General features: G+C 43.3%; 1 protein-coding gene across 3 annotated transcripts in view; it reads right to left on the reverse strand.

The window, feature by feature from the left end:
* Positions 1-4,694: 4,694 nt before the first annotated feature.
* IFT80 (intraflagellar transport 80) overlaps positions 4,695-17,942 on the reverse strand; it is a 47,614-nt gene continuing 34,366 nt past the window's right edge. For 2 of the 3 annotated variants that reach the window (XM_082055322.1, XM_082055320.1), the window contains 8 exons: positions 15,162-15,226; positions 14,737-14,872; positions 13,106-13,253; positions 12,212-12,383; positions 11,120-11,209; positions 10,850-11,022; positions 9,613-9,736; positions 5,621-6,848 (listed from right to left, as the gene is read on the reverse strand). In XM_082055322.1, the coding sequence (XP_081911448.1) occupies positions 6,735-6,848; positions 9,613-9,736; positions 10,850-11,022; positions 11,120-11,209; positions 12,212-12,383; positions 13,106-13,253; positions 14,737-14,872; positions 15,162-15,226 (1,022 nt within the window). In that variant the 3' untranslated portion in view covers positions 5,621-6,734. The other variant, XM_082055321.1, reaches the window with a different exon arrangement.

Consider the following 17,942-nt stretch of genomic DNA (forward strand, 5'->3'; position numbering starts at 1 on the left):
GAAGTTGAGAGTTAATATAGATGTAATTAACTGGTTGTAGGTTTGTTTAGGAGGATTACAAGACAAACTACAAAAGTTTGAACCCCAGACTCTCCTGACTGCTTCAGTGCATTGGAACGGGCTGCCCAGGGTGGTGCTGGAGTCACCACCCCTGGAGGGTTGGACAGATGGAGATGAGGGACAGGGGTGGGTTATGGTTGGACTCAATGATCATAAGGGTCTTAAGTCAGGCCAGCTCAGTGGTCCCTGCAGCCCCCCTGCCCCTTCCCTCACCCATTCCCACCCCAGGGAGCTGGCAAGCAGTCCTTACACCATCCTGACCACCAGCACAACCACCACGCTTCCAAAATCCACCTATCCACACCCCCACCAGCAGCTTATGGCTTCATTACTCACATCTGTGACACCAATTACTCCTGATGGAACCAATTAGCCCTGCCTGCCACCCGAACCCACACAGGAACCCACAACCAGGCAGAAAACACTCCCCATATGTTTCCAAGGGCCCAATCAGCACCGTCCCACATCCCCAAAACCCAGCAGCATCTCTACCCATGGCTGTCCCAGGTGTCCCCACACAGCCACCGAGCCAGCAGGGACAAGTCCCCTGGCTCCCCTTGGTGCTGCTATTTCTTCATTTTCCCAAGCTGGGCACGGGGCTGTGGGAGCTGGGGCTGCTGGAGGGAGCGTAGCTACGTACCAGGATTTTAATTGTTATTTCTTCTTGCTATTGCAGCACCGCGCTCCCTCCAGCCACAGTTTTCCCCATCTGACGGTGCAGAGTCACTCAGCCGCTTCTCCAGGCTGAGCACCAAAGCCCAACCTGCAGCGCACACTGGATGGCCCAACCGTTCGCTTTAATGAGCTATCAACAGGCTTTAATATTTCATAGCGCTCTGATTGCGGAGTTACAGCTTATCAGAAATGTTGTTAAAATGCAGCGCTTTATTAATGGATATGTAGGCTTCGCCAGGCACCCTACTGTTTACTCACCATCGTGTGTGCCTTAAAACACTCACATGGGTTATTGTCAAGAGTCTGGAGAGAATGCAGCCCCAGGCATGGCCGGGAGCTGCTGCCAGAGCCAACCCTGCCAGCCATGGGCTGGGACATGTCCCCAAGGCACAGGGACAGCGTCCCCATGGGCACCCCCTCCTAAAGCAGCATCCATACCTGAAGCCCTTTCTGCCTATTCCAGGGCCCGTCTGCAGGGAAAAATGCCCAGAAAGTGGGGAAACGTATGCAGAATAAACCCCTGATGATGACAGAAAGAGGCCGTGGTTTCTCGGTGTTTGCTGGAAGCCCAGCGTCATTGATCCCCTCCTTCCTTTCAGATTATTTTTAGGCAAGCTCTGCCCAAAGCTGTATTGCTGCTGGGAGCCTTTTCTTCCCCTCTTTCCTCCTGAGTGCCACAAAATCTGTAACAGAGATGATAAGCATGAATTACCCAAATGTAGGGATGTTGCTTACAGATATCAGCAATGAAATCATCACAGGTCGAGTAAACAGGACAAAGGAAACAAACACATTACACGTGATGGTCATGTAGGTGGTTTAGCTGCTGTTTATCAGATTTGGCATGGTGACCTAAAAGGAAACCAAGCAGAAAAGCACTGGCCATTTTTTGCCATGTTTCATCTTAGTAAGTTTTTCCATTACTAGATTAGACCTCTCCCCTGCTGGTTGCCTGAGGAGTTTTGCAATTGAACCAAGGGTATCAGAGGGTAATCAGCAAACGACATAGCTGAGGGTCTGCAGCTATGGGGACTGAATAAAGTGATGGATTTGCTCCCCAGACGTGCAGACAATAGTCACTGCTGGGTGACACTGGGACCCTCTTGGCCTTGCCAATAGGTAAAAAGCTGTGAAACCTTAATGGTGGGAATAAAACCCAAGAGAAAGGAAGAATGAAAAGCTTATCCTCATCCGTGCCTTGCAGAAGTGCCAGGGAGCCTGCTGTCGCTGCCTGCTCCAACACTGCCCTTGTCCTTTTTAAGTGGCACAGTCACTGGCGGGCTCTGCACCTTACATTTCCCCTTGCATGGGTCACTCAGGGCTCAGGTGTCACTTATCCTCATGTCCTTGGGTACCACTCATCGCCACGTCCTTGGGTACTGTTTATCCCTGCATTCTTGGGTACCGCTCATCACCACACTCCTGGGTACCATTCATCCCTGTGACCCCGGATACTGTTTATCCCTGCATCCTTGGGTACCGCTCATCACCACACCCTTGGGTACCATTCATCCCTGTGACCCTGGGTATTGTTCATCCCTGCATCCTTGGGTACCACTCACCCCTGTGTCCTTAGGTACTGCTTATCCCCACATCCTCCATTTCATCTCCATGTCCTCTGGTACCACTCATCCCTGCATCCTTGGGTACCGGTCATCCTTGCATCCTTGGGTACCACTCATCCTCATCCCCACATCCTCAGGTATTGCTCATCCCTGCATCCTTGGATACCACTCATCCCAAGTACATATGATCCCTAGTCAGGGCTCCTGTCCCCACTAAGGGAAGGGACGTTTTGACTCAGTGGTAACTTTTGGGACACTTTTAGCACAAATCTCGGCTGGCAGAGACACCCCACCAGTGACCCGGCTGGGAGAGGCCGGGTTGAGGTGTGGGGCTGCCCAGCCCCACGCTGCCCCGGCGCAGAGGCCAAGCCTGGCCCGGTGCCCCTTTCCCCACCGCCGCCGCCCCATTAGCCCGTGAACCGCTGCCAAATGGCCCCATCAATTTTTCATCAGGGATAAAACCCAGCCCGGCGCGGATAAAACCCAGCGCTGCCGGCGGGAGGGGCGCGGGGCTCGGCCCGCACCCGCGGCCTCGGGGAGCGCCGCCGGCTCCGCGGAAGGTGCGCGCCGGGACCGGGGCGAGTTGCGCGGGGCGCGGAGGATGGCGGGCGGGCGGGGACCCGCGCCGTGCGGCCGGGATGGCTGCGGGGGCGCCGGGACAGGGCTCGGGGCTGGGTCCGCGGCCGAGATCGGAGTCGGGATCGGGGCCGGACGCCCTTGGCTTCCGCAGGCGCGATGGCTGGCGCGGAGGCTGGCGGCGCTGCTCGTCCTCCTGGCGCTGGTGGCCGCCGGCTGCGTTCTGCACCGCCGCGCCTGCCCCCCGCCCCGCCGCCGCCCCCCGCCCGCCCCCCGCCGCCCCCCGCCCGGCCCCGGCCCCGCCGCCCGGCCGGACGCGCTGCGGGAGCTCGGGGGTCCCGCCGCGGAGCCGGGAGCGGAGCTGGAGCTGCCGCCGCTGCCGCGCTACGAGGAGGTGAAGCACCTGCCCAGCTACGAGGAGGCGCAGCGCGGCCCCTGCCGCCCCCCCGGGGACGGGCAGGGGGACGGGGGCGGCTGGGGCTGAGCCCTCGCCCCGCTGCGCACCCGCGGACAGCGCGGCGGGGGGACAGCGAGGGTCGCCGGATGGGGATCCCGGACCTCCCCAAGGGACAGGTAGCGGTCCCCACGGGGGATGCGGTGCCCGACACGGAGGTCTCTGGCAGGGACACACCGGGGGGCACTGGAGGGACATTGCAGACCCCGAGGGAGACGCTGTCCCCTGGGAAGCTTGTCCAGCGGCGCCCAGAGCGGGATGGTTTGTTGGGCGCTGGTCTCTGCCAAAGGGACGTGCAGGGCTCCCAGGAGGGACAGGCTTGCCAAGGCCCATGGATGAGCATGTGGCTGTGCCTGGGAAGCAGATGCTGGTGTTCCCAGGGGGACAGGACACCTGGGCTCCCCAGAGAAGGGATCTGCAGCCTGGGGAGCTCCTGCTCACCTCCCCAGGGGACACAGCCTGGGCAGCGCCGTGGCCAGAGAGCTGCTGAGCCCCCAAGCCCCAACCGGGCCTTGTTACGAAGAGGAATAAGTCATCCAGGAGGAAGCCGACTTGGGGACATTGCCTCCGATATGATGACATCACCTCTGATACAATGACATCACCTCCAGTACAATGACATGGTCTTCACAGGGTGACAGAAAGCAGGTTGTGCTTTGGTACAGCATCCCCGGCTCCCCTCTCCTGGGCACATGCTCAGGAACAGCCAGTTCGCTCGTCCGTGGAAGCAGCAGGAGACCGTGCGCAGGGTCTGCGTGGACACGACTGCACCAAGTTGTCCTGACAGAGCGATCCTGGCACCTCCTGCACCCCCAAGCGTGGGGGAAAGCGGGATCAGACCTGTCCCTTCGGCATCATGCCGCGGTTGTACATGACCTTACCTTTGTCAGCAAGGCAAATGGAGGAGAACAACCTCCAAAGCCTGCTAATAAAATCTTAGCACCTTCTGGTACTGTGCTTTTTATTTCATTGAGGTGACCTGGGCTCACTTCAGCTCTAAGGGAAATTAATGGCCCAACCCAGCCCAGGCTATGCCAGACCTCGGTGCTGGGCACTGCCAGGATTCCTGCCCACAAACCCTCCAAAAACCCGGTTACCTCGGTCTGTGGGTCCCAGCTAAGGGGCTCCCAACAAGATCGAGTGTGAGATGCTCATCCTTCCCTCACAGTAAATGATTTTAGGTGCAAGAGCCACGTTCCTCATGCTGCAGAACCAGGGCTTTGGATATACGTCAATATACGTGGAGCGACATTAGGACCTTTTTAAAAATCAGTGCTGTTGAATAAAATAAGCTACATAAAAGGGTAACTCTGCATCTTAAATAGCAACACGAAAAGAAGGATAATGCTGTATAATCCGTGGCCAACTTCATCCAGTGCCACGACGTTTAGTGATGTTTGTGAGTTTGGGGCTTGAAAACCTTTAAAGCGATAATTCGCCAGCCCTTCCGCTGTCCGAGTGCATTACGAACATTATCCTAGAATTCAAACTCCAGCCCTGCAACGGGGCTAAATACATCATTCCCATCTGCAGACGGCAAAAGTAAAGGAGAGAGAGGCCACAAAGAGAATCAAACCCGCAGCCAAGCACAGGTCTCAAAGGCTCATTTGCTTTAATACCAGAACACAAAAAGTATTTCTTTCCTTTTTCTTCTGAACCATTAAAAATATGCAAACCATACCAAAATTTAAGCTAGAGGTAAAAATGAAGGTTTCTTTAACCATTCACATTACCTGGAATAATTGGAGCCCAAATGACACTTAAAACGTGGTATAAAGCAAGATTAAAGCAGTATTTCCAATTATTTTTTTGCCAAATCCCAGAGGATGCTCCTAAATGCTCTGTTCCCTGCTTTTCACTGCGATCACAGTGGGCACCCATCAGAAACTTCTCCTAGAAGTTCCTGTTTTCTGTCACCTTAGCAATGGTTAATTCTTGCATCGGGCACTTTTAAGAAGCTGAATTTGCTGCATCTGCTGCATTTCCACCTGGCCCAAGAATAAAAGAACAAAATAGAGTTGAAGCCCCGAACTTTGTATCCCCACTAGACAGGGCTTCAAAAACCGCTTACGTCGCATGACAAATCCGCGCCAGGCTTCATCAATTTAACATTAAACACTTGCCATTAAAGCTATTTTGGGGTTGGTTCTGGAGGTAGGAAGTGCTTTCTGCCAGTCGATGGAAGGGGAAGGTGTTCGCTTTGGCACGTCAGTCCATGGCCGAGCTACATCAACGTTCTTGGTTTATTTAGCAGTCTGGTAAATCAATGGAGATCATCTAATGCATCATCTGTTGGATACATTAAAAACGCCCTCTTTTATCTGTTTTTATTAAAAAATTCAGGAACTATGCAAAAAAGTGTCATATAGCAATGTTTCAAAAAATACAGATATTTAATATTTTGATGGTAATATTTGAAAGATACGTATTATATACAGTGTCAGTTATGAATAACCTGCTCACGTATTTATAACGCAAAGGGCTTCTGCAAAGGACATGTAACATACGCAGCCACGTCTATATGTAAAACAAAGGAAGATGTGTCTTGATGAAATATCACAAATGTAAAAACAATATTTTCAAATCAAGTGCTTTGGGCAGAAAAAAATATGTGGAAAGCTCCTATTTTAAATTAATATGACATTTTAACATTAAGGAAGCTTTGAATATCATTGTCAGTTTTATGCGTTAGATGCTACAAAACCAACCAACAACGCTTTTGGTTATTTCAAACTACATTCAAAGTGCATTCCATAGTATTTTAAACAACTGACATTATTCTCAGAAAATACCCTTTATTGCTAAATAATTTGCTACAGTGACAAACCTGAGTTGCTGAAGTAATCTGAAATCACCTATTGAACAACTTGCTAGTACATGTGTAGGAGCAGAAATATGTATTACTGTCATTTGAGAGAAAAGTGCAAGCTCCTTTTTACATTTTCAACACTTACAGTTTACTCAGTTTGTTTTCAGACAATTTAAATGAGTCTTTTCAGAGATCCCTGAGGCTGCAGAAATAACCAAACTACTTAACCAGGTGCTTAAACAGGGAAACGATTATTTACTTAGAGGCAAGCAAAGTTAAATCATTTTAATGGCAATGAAAGTTTAAAAGCCACTAAGAGAAAGACAGTTAATTTCCCTTTTTTTCCTCATAGATTTATTAGGGATTACAATGTAGCTGCTCACTGGGGCATCACAACCTAAACCCAGCTCAAAATGAGATTGTAGTAAATAAAGAATTTTGCCTGTCATCCAACAATTAACAAGAACTACACCAAGTCCCACTCCTGTTCTCTGCAAAATGTTTGCTGTGTTTTTTTAATCTATTTATTTATGTTTATCAAAATATACCAGTACAGAATATTCCAGAAGCACTTCTTCAGGTGACCAAAGGACAGTCACTGCTGCACGGTCACGCTGGCTCTCACGGAGGGACTGGCTGCTGCTCGCTCTCTCTCTTTGGCAATTTCCATCTCTATTTTGGCTTTGATTTTATTCCAATCAACTTCCAGCTGCAAGAACAGAAAAGCAAATATGCAGAGGTCAACTAACATTATACAGAGATAGCTATTCAATAACAGGACAATTTGAAGTTACAATTACAAAGCGACCATATCAGTTATTATATAATTCTCCATGTATAAGCGACAACTTACGCTAACGGAATGTATGAAGGCACAGCTGAGTTCTAACAAACTGAGCTTTCCACCTTTAAAATAAAACAAGCTTGATGTATTTTAACAAATACTAATATATCTCATTGTGTCTGGCAAAAAAAGCCAACATTAAAACAGGAAAATAACTTGGATCAACTTGCATCTAATTTAAATGTAATGACATCTGTGTCCTATTACGGAGAATATATTATGTCAATAATACATGCAGTGATGTCTTTTGACTGCACCTAAAGTCCTCTGAGTAAACTGATAGCATATTACACCGGTTATCTGATAGAACAGAAATCAGATTTCTGCCTGAAATTTGTCTTCTGCATCAATAAATGTTTTAGCTTTATCTTGGCATTTCTCCATCTGCAGAGAAACATTGTCTTCTGGCCGTATTCTATTTCAGTGAAACTTCAGACAATAGTATAGTACAATATTCATGGCACAGTGGGGTGAAATAGTGATCTTTCTTTCCAAAATGCTTGACAAGAAGGAATGGATCAAGCTGGACTCGATGACTACAAAACATGTCCAAAAATATAATTGCGAAGTTCAGTTTCATTGCTAGAGAATTAAGACTGTCAAAGATGAGATGGGAAAATATCTGAACTGCTGCACAGGGAATTTTCAGAGTAGCTGCTACTCTGTTCACTAAGTCACGAAATTACAAGGAAGATTCTCTAGGAGGGGAGATGTAACTGCAATACCCACATTCTCATGTGAAAAGGTTAATCCCACCATTCGAGATGCATTTGCGGAGTCCAGGTGCTTTGGATCTGATGACTGAAATCTTTATGGAGCTCTACGAAAGAATGTGTTTGCTTGAACAGATGTCACGCAGATGCGAAACATCTCACGGACAGGGCTAGTTCTGCCACCCAGCCCCGAGAGCTCCTCGCCAGCGAAGCCACCAGCCCTTGCCAGTAACACCTCGGACCTGCCAAGAGACGGCTTCTCAGCGTCCACACAGGTTTGTAATACCTTATAGATAAAGAGGTGAGATATAACAACGGAGCACGTTGTTTAGATTCCGTATCTGATCACAGATCAGTGGTCTCAGCTGCAGTACAGAAAAGACAGAAGAACTTCCTACTTAAGCCTGAAGGAAATTTAGGTGCTGAGAAGGAAAGTGAGACTTGTTTTTCTTTTCTGAGAAGGAAGAGCAGCACAAAATCTTGCTTTTCCCTTCAATGCCCTTAACGTTTCCTTCTAACTTGCTATTCAAGTCTAACAAGCTCCATTAAGAATTTGGTCACTATCGTAGCCAAGAGCTTAAAATCCACTTGATCAAGTAGGTTCCCTCTTAGTTTCAGATCCAGCAGACGAGACCTCCAGAACATGGATGTGGAGAAGGAACTTCTTTACTTCAGGAGCCATCTGCAGTCTGAGACCGAAGTTTCAAGACTGCGTGTAAATGAAACAGGCTCCACTCCCGTCACTCTGCTCACTGACCAGGTGTCACTGCACTGGAACCCTTCCAGAAGCTGCGGCTTTCTTGATGATTTAAAGACAAGACAGTATTATCTAAAAGGTCTCTTTCAGAAGCATCATAATTTTTGCTCAAGAATAGATTTAAAGTGTGTAGAAGACACTTCCAGCATATCAGCCAAAATTGCTGCATGATACAAGTGCTTGGAATCTGTTTTGTTATTTTTCTATATTTTCTAGGTAAAGTACTACAGAATAGTTCATTGGGGGCTAGATATTGCGCAGATTTTTATTCTTGTTTAGGAAATGAAGCATCATTAAAAGTGCTAAAAGCTAATGACTTACATTAGAATGATCTTTATGGACAGTGCCCATTACACTTTCAAATTAAAGGAACTGAGCTAACTGTTTGCATGTATTTCTTGACCCATTAGCTACAGCAGATGAAAGGATCTGACACAGTCCAAGCACATGTCTTGTTTTACAGTTTCTGCCTCAGAATTCTTAGGAGCAGTGAGGGGAAGAGCAGAAAGGACGTGAGAGCTGCTCAATGAAATTGCTCCCGAAGGTGCACGTGTGGGTGCTGCTCACGAAGGAAACGTGCAGAACTCCTCCAGTGGAATCCAAGATACTCTTGGCTTATAAACTGTAAGATCTGCCCTCAGTTTTTAGGTTTTGTGAAATGCTAATAAATCGAAATGACCTCCTGATGATGGAGAGAGTTTCCAGAGGTTTGATGAAATTGTGTATTTAGCTGTTTATCAGAATGGTTCATAGTTCACTCAGTACAATCTGGATACCTTCAAAGTTTGGTATTGTTGCTATCCATAAAATTACATGAAGATGTTGAAGACATTTAAGAGGTACCCATTCAACCATACTAAGATCTGGCTCCCTGTTTATAGAAAACAACTGTGCCTTCATTTGTAAACTCCTTGCCAGATACTGAATATTTATATATTCTGTATCTGTGCCTTCAAATAAAACACATACACAACTATTACTAGCCAAGTAGCCACACATCAAGCTATGAACTTGTACTCAGATATAAAATCTTCATATTTTTGTCCACATTTGAGCCAAAGAACGAAAATGTAAGAGCAACTTTCCACCTCCCCCCGCCAAACTGGCTACAAAAGCAGCCTGACCTAAAGCTGTAGGAATAATTCTGAGAAATACTTACACCTTCTGCATATTGCAAAAATCTTTTGTTCGTTTCTTTTTTACCAAAGTCCTCTAGGAACTTTTGTCGATAAGCCAGGACTGTGTCAACATGTGTCTTGTGCTTTACTGCTAGTTCTAGGGCCCTGGAATAAAACAGAAATGGGCTTGTCAGGCTATATAAATGCTCTGGCACAACTACAATCACCATGGTTTTGCAAAACGATACGCTGGAAAGTGTTTGGGCTGCAGGCAAAGATTCCTAATCTGTAGTGCCAAGCAGGTTTGTATTAGTATCAGTCACAGGAGGTTAAAAGTAGCCAGCGAAGAAGACCGTCTGCTTTATGATGCATACGATGCAAAATATCCAACAATTATTTCTGTTGACAACCTCATCACATCACTGGAGTTTGACAATAGGAGTCTTTACTTCAAGGACATAAGACAGAATGGTTAGAGTTTAGTATTCTCAATATAAAGGGGAAAATGTAATAATTTTTAATTACTGTAGTCAGGAATCGCTTCTGAACAGTGTCATAAATACACATTTATGGTGTTTGCTACACAGCATTTACGAATATTCTATAGGTGGGAAAGATTACTCACCAGAGTAGTATTAATATAATTGATTACTCTTGTATCTGTTTTCTTCTCAAGGAATACTTATGTTTGATATACACAGCTTTTAGATTATACATATTAGGCAACATAATAAAATCCCACAGATACGTGGGGGAAAATCAACTTTTTGCCCACAGTGATATGAATATAACAGCAGAGAGGAATTAGTAGTAAACGGCCTCAGAAGATTCTGTTAGAAAACGTGGGTTTTTGTTTAAAGGAGAAATTCCTACTTTGTTTTCTCAGGCTTAATTCCTATTTCATCCACCTACACAGTGCTGGGAGTCTGAATAGCCACTTATCTATTTTTAGCAACAAGACGTTTCGAAACAGCCTTAATTCTTTGAGGGTCACATAGAGTTTGAGGTATCGCTAAGGACAATGATGAAAAGGCAAAATGTTATTTAAAAATGCTTCCAAGCATGCTTTGGACTTTTACCACAGAATACTTGTATCTTCTAAAAAACCCCTTTTTTGGTTATTGTCAGGATGTGATTTATCTCGTCTTTTTACAGCTCAGGGCAATTACAGATAGGAAATTAGTCATCTCAGTATATGCAATGAAACAACTGATTTAAATCATTTACAGCTACCTCGATAAAACCGCTATGAACATATTGTGTTTGAAGAAATACTACCTGTCCCAATTGTAAAGATTAATGTTGACTTGAATCGCTTGATAAATGAGGCCTGTTTGAAGCAGGAGGGTTTCAGCTTCTTGGGTGTTCCCACTGAACAGCAGGATATGAGCCATCCTCGACTCTTTCGATGGAAGATCTTTGATGGAATTGATATACTGAACTTTGTCAATCTGTAAATGAAATGGACAGTAGTTTAGTAATGGGAATTAATTTGTCAAATCAGTCTTGTGGCAATTTAACTGGAAATAGCGAGCTCAATTTTCGTACCTCGCCAATGGCCGCGTAGGCAATTTCTGCTGTAGCCATGTCCTTGTTGGCAACCGCCATGGCAGCTAAACACGCCCACAGCGTTTGATCCTGAAATGAAAAAGGAAAATCAACTCCTAAAATCCCAAATACTTATTAAAATGCTAAAAATGACTTCTCAAAGGAAATATACAAGTCCTGAAAATAATCTATACCATTCATGGCCTCGTGCTCTACATCTCTTATTAGAAACTCACTACTTAATTATTTCTCAGAACTCCATTATAAAAACATTGATGTTGTGATCAATTGAGACCATGGAGTTGAATGAATCATTCGTTTTCAGCATCTTGGCTATTAATGAGCTCCTGCCATAGTATCAATGACAATGTCACCCGTGTCCCCGTCACTGGTTGTGGAACTGTGCTGGACACCAAAGCCCTGCTTGTGCTTATAAACCTTATTTTAAAAACCTGTCTTTACAAATAACTGTATTGGAACCACAATGTTGATAATAATAATAATAATTGTACATTTATCATAAACATGCTACCAATGAAAGGAAAAAAATCACTTGACTGTAATATGGACTATGAACATGCTGAAAAGTAAATAGGAGCTTCAGAAGTTCTGTCTCCTTTGTGATCTTTTCAGTACATTGTATGTTGAGAATTAAGAATTAGAAAAACTTAGTAGTAGTAATAATAATAATAATAATAATAATAATAATAATAACATTACACCCTTTGGTTTCTATTTTCATGATTTTACCTTTTTTTTTCTTACACAACCTTAAGGAAACTCCACTAACTCAAAAACATTTAGGAAAATCCTGACGTTTTGCTATTTTCCCTTTTCAAAGATTTACTTTATTATTACAAAGATTTACTGTTTTTATTATGTATCATGACAATCATGAAGTTATTAATATTATGTAACTATGAAAAAAAAGTGTATTTTTTCTGGACCAGCCCCAAAATAATCAGCAACAAAGCAGAAGAATGGAAATGAGATGCAACATCTGATAGGCAATTACCATTATTAAAATAACACTTGAAAACATAAATATTACAGCAAAATTATATCTAAAGTTTCCTGATAACTGGCATTTACCTTGACAAAGCGACACAACCTGACAGCATCTTCCCATTTGGAACTGCTAACGTACTCGTGAAGAATCGCAGGATAAGGTGAAATATTAAGGTGGATGAGTGAACCATCTGCTCTTCTAATTGTTATTTGATTTCCTACAAAATGTACAATCTGGGGATTTTTGCTAAATTCACTGGGCAGAGAAAGAAAGGTAAGTTAACATTACTTACTTCTTATGGAAAAGAACATTAGGAATTTAAAGAAATCTTTGTTTTAAAATTACAATATGATTATACTTCATTTTCAGAGCATATACAAATCTAAGCACCTACTTATTCAACAGTTCTATCCAACAGGTAGTTGTAACATTTTCTAAAAATAAAATTATAGTTATGCACATCTAGCAAATGCAAACTGGGTATTTGTACAAAAAATGTCAAATACATTTTCCAGTGAAAAACCTTCGGGCTCCCATAACTCTTAGAACAAAATAATGAATTCAGGTTTTCTTTATGACGAATTTCATATTGCAAAGTATACAGGCTGAAGTCAACATGTAAAGCTGAGCTAGAAATCATATTATCTATGACTTAATATCTCAATACTTTTAATTTCCAACAGATCTTTTTTGTTTGGCTGTTTTTTTTTTTTTTATGAACAACAGTATTTCAAGAGATATTATTAAAATTTGGCTTTTAAATCAAAATGCTACTCTACTGTTTAACTGCACATCGTCATTTCATCTTATAAAACACATTTTCCTCATTTCCTAATCAAGAAGTAGTAACATGAAAAGAATTTGAAGAGTTGCAACCCTGGCTTCTACTTCAACTGCCAAAATTAACATAATTTAAGGCATGAGTAAACCAGTTAAAATACATAATAATACTATTTTGATCAAAAAAGATATATTACCTTGCATCTTTTTCATACAGAGTTTTTGGTAAAAGGTCTTTGTCTACGTAGACGGTGTTGGGGTAGTACCAGACTGTGAAACGGGCGTCTTGAATCCCACAAAGAATGTTCGACGTGTCATTCCAAGCCAAGGTTTGAACCATTGTGCCTTAATTTAAAGATAACAGAATGAAATGCATTTCCATAGGAAACTTCAAAATAAAGCTACACTTCTCAAAACTGTAGGAAAAAGGTAATTATTAGTCATTCTTACTATGGACTGGTTTTAAGCCCCTAGTTTGTAAGGTAACATCTTAGAGACTCTCAGCCAAATGCAGTTCTCTCTTTCTGAAATAAGTTCTTTTCAGATTCATGGTTTTTGGACGTAGTTTTGAGATCGAAGATCAAAACTAAAACAATGGCCAGACTGCACTTTCGTACTTACCAGATCATGCATCTGTCTACAGCATTTAAAGTTTTAATTAAACATGTTATGAACTCTTGCAAGAAAGATGTCTGAAAGATCCTGTCTGAAAGATTGTGGTGCAAGGCCCACCTATGAGGTCACATAGAAAAAAGCAGTTGACCCTGCACCTCAAGACCACCTCAGGTAAGAAAGAAAGAAGGGTAATCGTAGTAGGCAATTCCCTTCTGAGGGGGACAGAGGGCCCAATATGCAGAGTTGACGTCATCGTAGGGAAGTGTGCAGTCCACCTGGATCCCGGATCAGGGACATCACCAGGACGTGGCAGATAAAACTAGCACCAGAGGCAATGTAGGCCCACTGACGGACGAGGTGGTTGCCCTGGTGACAGAAGATACAGAGAAGGCAGAGTTACTGAATGCCTTCTTTGTCTCTGTCTACTCTGTGGGAGGCTGTCCTGAGGAGCCCCGTACTGCTGAGGCCCCAGAGGAAGGCAGGACAATGGAGGAGTTTGCCTGGGTTGATGAGGACTGGGCTAGGGAGCAGTTAGGCAATCTGGACACCCATAAATCCATGGGTCCGGATGGGATGCACCCGCGGGCGCTGAAGGAGCTGGCTGAGGTCATTGCTGGGCCGCTCTCCATCATCTTTGCCAAGTCTTGGGAAACGGGAGAGGTGCCTGAGGACTGGAGGAAAGCAAATGTCACTGCAGTCTTCAAAAAGGGCAAGAAGGAGGACCTGGGTAACTCTAGACCGGTCAGCCTCACCTCCATCCCTGGGAAACTGGTGGAACGACTTCTCCTTGGTGCCATCTCAAGGCATATCAGGGATAAGAGGGTCATCAGGGGCAGTCAACATGGCTTCAACAAGGGGAAGTCGTGCTTGACCAACCTCATTGACTTTTATGAGGACATAACAAGATGGATGGATGATGGCGGAGCAGTGGACGTGATCTCCCTTGACTTGAGTGAGGCATGTGACACAGTCTCCCACAGCATCCTCACAGCTGAACTGAGGGAGTGCGGTCTGGATGAGCGGGTAGTGAGGTGGACTGCGAACTGGCTGAAGGGAAGAAGCCAGAGAGAAGCCCCAGGTCAATGGGGCGGAGTCCAGTTGGAGGCCTGGATCTAGTGCAGTGCCTCAGGGGGCAGTACTTTGTCTCTTGTACTAGAGAAAAATCTATTTGCCTGCTAGCATTCAGTTAAACATTATTTTCAATTTTTCTTACCTATTTTGACAATCTTCTGTTCTTTTCCGAACCGTTTAACTGAAGTAATATAGAGATCTCTGTTCTTATCAATAAAAGCTATTTTCCTTTCAATTGTAAGTCCCTTCTGGTCCAAAGCGATCTCCACAATTTCCGTCTGAAAAGGAAAAAGAAAGTATCTGATTTTTATTCTGGAGATTCATATCACAGAAAGCATGTGATATTCAAACAAATGAAGGCTTTCCTAAAAACAAGGCACAAAATTCTTGAAACACTGGATTGTGAAGACACTTTATGCATAAAGAATCTGATTTTAAGAGTCATCTAGAGTTGTCAAACTCCTCTGTAAATAATTTAATAGGTTATTAGAGCCATTGTTGAAGAAATCCATCATTGATTCTTAATTTCAAAGTGTAATAAGAAAAGAGACACATCCTTCAGGTTACCTTATGGGTTAGAGGCTTTCCGTCACCCAGCGGCTTTCCAGATAAAGCTTCAAATATGTAGATAACTGAAGTAAAAAAAAAGTACATGGTTTATTAGCTAAAAGCAACAGTTCTTTACAGACTTTCCAAGCAGCTCCATTAATTTTCAGCGTATAATTTAACTACAAGTGGATACTTATTACTGTGTGACAGATTTACCAGTGACTTTCACACTCTGGTCAAATAAGAATCTTGTAGTTGGGACAATGTAACTGTCTTAGTCTGCTGAGCTTCAGAATAGTCTCATTTTGCAATTGAAGCGATGGGTGAAAAATTCTCAAATATTGTTATTTTCAGAGCCATTGAACCATGATATTACGGACTGATACAGAATTGAGAAAACCGATGTTTTACTTCCCATCCCAGCTCAAATGGTTATTTGCAGAGCTGACACTGAGTTCTACCCAATAAAAGTTAGCACCCTGCATTCTGAAAATAATATTACTAGGGCTATCTGATAAGATTTACTCAGTCTTAACCCACAATTTTGATGAATCTGAAAATTTATAGAAAGTGGCACAATTAACTGATATATTTCCCTAAAGTAATTAGTATCAGGTATATAGAAAGCTGTCCTCTGAACTATGGGGTAGAAGAGTCTTCAGAAGCATTCTCTATTTTGTTAATAACCTGCTCTAGTTTGAATTTTTCATATGGTGGTCCCTAGGCACATTTTCTTCCAGGGCAGTTTAGGATTTCTGCTTGCTGTGATGATATGGTTGATGATAATACATTAACAGCTGGCTTCCTCAAAACCTATCTGTTTTATCCAGATATACTTGAATTTCATATGTATTTCTTGCAATCTTTACCAAAAGTCCATCTATTTCATTCTCTCCCTGTCTTACCCTCAAAAAAATAGACAACAAAAGAAACCTCTCCAAAAATCCTCCACCTACATTGTCTGTATTTCCAGGATATCCAGTGAAGACTCCAATTTGCAACCTGCCTAAAAATAAAGTTTCTGTTTCTTTCCATCTCTGCATAAACGCACACATGCGTGTGATGCACATACATCCACCTACGCATACACACTTTATCTATAGGCTGTGAATATACACACAAATTCAGACAGATGTGGGTCGAGTATTCAAACCTAGAGAAAAAAAGTAACATTGTAAGGAACACCAGCTGGAATTTAAAGCACACGATTCCATGTTTGTTCATGGAAAACACAAACAGGACACAAACATTTTGGGTGTTCAAGGGCACATCCCACCTACGCTTTACCTGTAAGTATAGCATATAAAATGAACATACACGTTCGTTCCAAAGGATGGCGATGTTAACATGTTAATCCCGCTACGCATTTTTTCTCCAGGACACAGGATGTTGGTTTGAGGTCAATGGTTAAACAGGCAGATTTCAAAAAAATAAACCAACAAACCCAAACTGTAAAAGCAGGTGTTCAGAAAGCAGCGCTTGAGGTTGCAGAGGAGGGAAAGAAAGGGCTTTGCACAAGTGTTGCCCTTGGCAGCTGCCTAAATATGCACAAGAAAACGAGTTGTTCCTGAGAAGTGCTATTTTTCTCACTTTTACGCACGGCTCCCTGCATGAAACGCATTTTGATCTAGCTATACAGGCCAATTTTACTGCTACTATACCAGATATAAGAAGTGAGATTAAGGAAGTTTTGAAGAAAAACACTGTACCTAACAGATAAGAAAAATTGGTTGACTTTTCAGTAATGAACAATGTAAGGTACAAAGGGCATTCTCCTACTTTGAACACGACGTGTAAACGGCTTCCTGTAGCAAACCAAGCTCAGATATTTCTATATTTTCTATTTCTATACGGCAGTGCATTATGGAAAACAGATCTGCCCTCAAAGGAAGGCAAAGGAAAAAAGACGCTTCTGCTGGGATGAGTTGAGAAGAACAAACAGGTCTGGATAAGCTGCGGTTCCCTGGGCCAGGAATGTGTTTTCCCATGTGCTGGCATATTATATAAGGCTTTTTAGCACTACTGGTGGGATCTCTGTATCTCTGATACAGCTGTGTGATAATTAAAGTATTTGTTTTCACATAAAAGATAAGGATGTACAAGAAAAAAACTATACATATAAGTTGTACAGAGTAGTAAAATGTCTTTGTTACAAGGAAGGGAGAAAAATCTCACCTGATTTTTCTTTTGCTTGGGGAGGGATATTTTAAAGGATTATTACAAGGGTTGTTTTCAGTGATCGAGTGAATTTAAGTTGTGGGTTACATGCTGAGAAAACTACCATGCAATCAGTACTAAAGGACTAACTCCCTGCCTGTAATAATCAGGATCTTCTTTTGTCTTTTGTACTTCACACTGAAACTTTTCTTTTTCTATGGAAAAAGATAAATGCGATTCTTCTTTGCTGCAAGACAAATCATTTTAAAATTCTGAAAATGTTTAAAATCTGATCATTAAGTCTAGGATAATGGAGAGAGTTATAGATAATAGATGGAGTTGGTGTCAGTTGGAACCATGGAAGTTTTCCAGCAGTGCAAGTGACAATTAAAACTGAAATTTACGCAATTGTAACACAGAACAGAAGGAAATTAAAAAGCTGACTGACAAGAAGATATTCCCCTACCATCCATTACTGCAAAAATTTACCTGAAGCTCATTTGGCCGTGTTGTGTTTCAGAATTATAGGACTTCTGATGCCAAAACACAAAATGTAATAGCATCGAAATCTTCAGGAACACGCCACTGACCCACATCACAGCCTCAAAACTGTGGTCACACCAGCTGCATATAAAATGTACA

This window comes from Streptopelia decaocto (genome assembly GCF_964273445.1).
Source record: "Streptopelia decaocto genome assembly, chromosome: 6".
NCBI classification, from domain to species: Eukaryota; Metazoa; Chordata; class Aves; order Columbiformes; family Columbidae; genus Streptopelia; species Streptopelia decaocto.